Source organism: Sciurus vulgaris (genome assembly GCF_902686455.1).
Source record: "Sciurus vulgaris genome assembly, chromosome: 2".
Lineage (NCBI taxonomy): Eukaryota > Metazoa > Chordata > Mammalia > Rodentia > Sciuridae > Sciurus > Sciurus vulgaris.
In genome coordinates this window covers 175,462,824-175,466,424 of record NC_136462.1, presented here as the reverse complement: position 1 = coordinate 175,466,424, position 3,601 = coordinate 175,462,824, and the positions used below count along the sequence as shown (strand labels likewise).

General features: G+C 58.0%; 1 protein-coding gene across 1 annotated transcript; it reads right to left on the bottom strand.

The window, feature by feature from the left end:
* Positions 1–2,439, bottom strand: LOC306655020 (vasopressin-neurophysin 2). Its single transcript, XM_079129173.1, has 3 exons — positions 1,708–2,439; positions 326–527; positions 1–214 (listed from the first exon to the last, which is right to left on the bottom strand). The coding sequence occupies exons 1-3, from the start codon at positions 1,825–1,827 to the stop codon at positions 33–35; spliced, it is 504 nt and encodes a 167-aa protein (XP_078985299.1). The 5' UTR covers positions 1,828–2,439; the 3' UTR covers positions 1–32.
* Positions 2,440–3,601: the final 1,162 nt, after the last annotated feature.

The window sequence follows — 3,601 nt, the reverse complement described above, 5'->3', positions numbered from 1 at the left end:
GGGCTGGGGCAGGGGCGGCGGGAGGGGTCGGCTCATTCCGCGCCGGGCTTGGCGAGCTGAACGGGCTCGGCGGGCTCGGGCGCCCCCGCCAGCTGCAGCAGCCGCAGCAGCAGGGCCCCCGCGGGCCCGTCCAGCTGCGTGGCGTTGTTCCGGTCGCTGGCTCTGGCGTGACGGCGAAAACCCTCGCGGCACTCTGGGTCGCTCACGCAGCTCTCTGCGGAAAGGACAGTGTGAGCGCGGGCTCCCCGGGACTGGGCACAGATCAGGGCCTCGACCTCAGTGTCCCCCGCAGGGACCCACCCTCCTGCCCTCTGCAAGTGCGCACCTTCGTTGCAGCAGATGCCGGCGGCCGCGCACCGGCCCCCGCTCCCGCAGGGCTTCTGGCCCGACTGGCAGGGCGACGGCAGGTAGCTCTCCTCCTGGCAGCGCAGCGCCTCGGCTGTGCCCACGAAGCAGCCCAGCTCGTCCCCGCAGCAGATGTTGGGCCCGAAGCAGCGCCCTTTGCCGCCGGGGCCGCAGGGGAGGCACTGCGGGGACCGGAGAGAGTGAGCGGCGGGGGGTAGGCGGCGGGGAAAGTGGGGAACCCCAGAAAGACAGATGCTGGGGTCCTGGGCTAGGACGCGTGAGTGATACCATGGGAGCTGCAGGTGCTGGGGTGCTTTCTGGACCTGACCGTGGTCAAGAGTGCCTGAGAAATCTACTCAACTCTGGTTTTCCGTTGGCTGAAGACCAGCTCTCCGTAATAGCCCTCGGCATCCTCACCTACAGTTATGGGAGGGGCCCTAGGAGGTGGTCATCTTGGCTTCCGCTCTGAGGCCATCACACTCGTGTACCCCTTTGTCATCTGCCCACCCCATCCTCATTCCAGACCTTCCTCCTGCCCCATTATTCAAGCTTGATCCTTATACCTTGTGGCCCCTTGAACCATCCAGAGCACATCCTGGCCCTTCATCCCATTTTCTGGCCTTCCCCTTGCAACCCACCACTAACCTGGTGGACCTCGACTGGGGCCATAACTCTCTAGCCACCAAACTATGGCTAGTTAGGTGGGTGCCAGGGTTTGAGCTCTAAGAGAGGGCAAGGGGCACCTGGTGCCTCAGGTCTCCAAAAGAGAAAAGCCCACCCACGGAGTCTTGCTTATTCTACAGCTCAAAATGGAGCCACCTGTGGTCTGGGCAGGACTGAGAATGACCAGATTTTCATCAGCTCTGCCACAGCTGGAATAAAAAGGAATCAGCTGGCACAGAGCACAAGAGAATTGGGCTAGCTATCCAGCAGAACTTCCTTACAGGATGCTTGGGTCGTCCTCCTGGTCAGGCCACCTATGGCTGAGAAGAGCTGGTGCTGGATGGGGAAGGCCTGGGACTGCACGTGGGACAGAGCCTCCAAAGCCCTAGCTAGTCCAGAGACGAGGACCCCATAGGCCCAGAGACCTCCCCACCACATCTTCCCTGAACCAGCCCCAATCCCAGTAACTGCGGAAGCATCTCTTTCCTACATCCCTGTCTCATTGTCTCCAACAGCCTCTTCTGCCCCTCCCAACCTCCCCAGCAGCCTTGTCCCTTCTGACCTAGCCTGATGGCCCTTCTGCCCAGCCATGCCTCTCCCCTCAAGACTGGCTTCTCCCAAGGATTCCCTCCTTCCTAGCCCCTACCAGTCCTGGGGACCACCCGCTCCCGGCAGCCCTGAGATGGGCCATGCTGCTACCTGTCTCAGCTCCAGGTCGGACATGGCCCTCTTGCCACCCCTCGGGCAGTTCTGGAAGTAGCAAGCAGAGGTAAAGGCCAGCAGGCTGAGGAAGCAGGCGGGCAGCACGGTGCCAGGCATCCTGGCGCTCGCAGTGCAGCACCGTGTGCAGAGCTGCAGGGCTGGCTGTGTGCTACCGCCTTGGCAGGCTGCCTATTTATGTCCGCAGGTGTTCCTTCAGAGGCGACGTGACTGCACTGCCCCCTCCCCGGTGGGTCCCCAGGAGCCCTCGGCAACCAGGTCCCAAGCCATCAGCAGTGATTCATGTGTCTGGGGACACACGTGGGACTGAGTGCAGAAGATGGTGGAGGAGGGGGACAGGCCACGGGAATGTCATTGGCCACGGTGTGACAGGAGCTGCTGCAACTGTGACTGCAGCTCTCTGGTATCTGGGAGAGGGACAGACTGGGGGTCACCTAGAGACCATCTGAGCATTCTGGCTGCGCAGACAAGGCTGGGGGGTCAGAGGAACCTTCTACTTGACATAGCCCTTATAAGAGGGGGCAGAGAGGCCCAAGGAGCTGGTTTGTTAGGAGCAGTGTCAGGCTTCAGACAGAAGTGGTGAGGCACAGGACAACCATGTTAGCCCTGCAAAAGGTAAAATTACTGGAAACGACATACCAAGGGTGACCAGATCAGAGGACTCTGGAAAGGGAAGTCCTGTCTGCAGCCTCCTGAGCAAGGCAGCTACAGTCATGGAGTCAAAGGGAGGTCACAGAACCATGGGGCCTTGCTCACTTGGTGATAGTGTGGGTGGAAGGCTCCTGGGGGAAGCTCAGGACACGCCCACCACACCAGTCCCTACAGAGTAAGGTAAATGGACTAAGACCCTGGGACTGGAGGCCTTGGCAGCAATTTAATAACATGTCCCCCATCACAGTCCTCTCAGTCAGGAACATGGGTTGGGGAGCAAGAAATCCAGGCTCTATAAAGTTCACAGGTGCAGGGAGAGCCCCATGGGAACTGACCCCCTCCAGGACCCTAGGCAAGTACCATGTCAGGCCAGGGTAGGAGTGGGATCTTCAAGAACTTTGGGCCTGGAGTGAAGGGGAAAGAACCACCCCAATGGACCCAGCCCAGGAAGAGATCTTTATGTTCCTAATCTCAGGCTGAAAGATACAAGGGGCTGAGACCTCCCTTCCCCCAGGCCACTGGAGTGCTGCCCTGGTCTTGGACCTGGGATGGCTATCCATGCTTCTCAGGCTGTGCACACTCCCCAGCTCTCCCAGCCCCCACAGGATCTTGGCTGCCTCTTCAAGCCCTGGGGACTTCAAATAAATTCCAGGGGGCAGTGTGGTGTCCTCCCCACTAAGTGTAGTCATGAGGGTGCTTCCCACACTCAGGACCTGCAAACAGGAATGACCCCTTAGGGTCTTGAGGAGACTTCAAGAGGAAGTGCTCAGGGTGCTGGGGTTGTAGCTCAGTGGCGTGAGGCACAGGATTCCATCCTCAGAACCACAATGAAATCAATAAATAAATCTTCACGTTCTACTAGTGTAAAGTAAGAAGAGCAGGAGCCCACTGCACAGTGTGGTTATAAACACTGAATATTTAATATGTGAAAGCTTGAGAAAATTGTTTTCACCATTGTGAAGTTAATTAATAGTTGCATTGCATTATTAATGGCATTCTTAAAAACAGAAGAAATTTTTCCAGATAGAGCAGTTTTCAGAGTCAGGCCAGGAAGAACATTGTAATTCCACCTGTGGAAACAAGCTGGGTTGCAAGCTATTGTCCAAGGCTCTGTGGGTGTAGGACAGGCCCAGGTCATGTTTGCCTTGCCCCATACTTTACCCTCTCTGCACTTTGGGTTCAGGTTACCATCTGAAAACACATGAAGCCAGACAGACTGAGG

Coding starts and splice junctions, on each gene's coding strand:
- LOC306655020 (XM_079129173.1), bottom strand. CDS start 1,827: ATGCCTGGCACCGTGCTGCCCGCCTGCTTCCTCAGCCTGCTGGCCTTT. Junction 528..1,707: donor CCGACCTGGAGCTGAGACAG/GTAGCAGCATGG, acceptor CGGTCCCCGCAG/TGCCTCCCCTGCGGCCCCGG. Junction 215..325: donor CGGCATCTGCTGCAACGAAG/GTGCGCACTTGC, acceptor TCCTTTCCGCAG/AGAGCTGCGTGAGCGACCCA.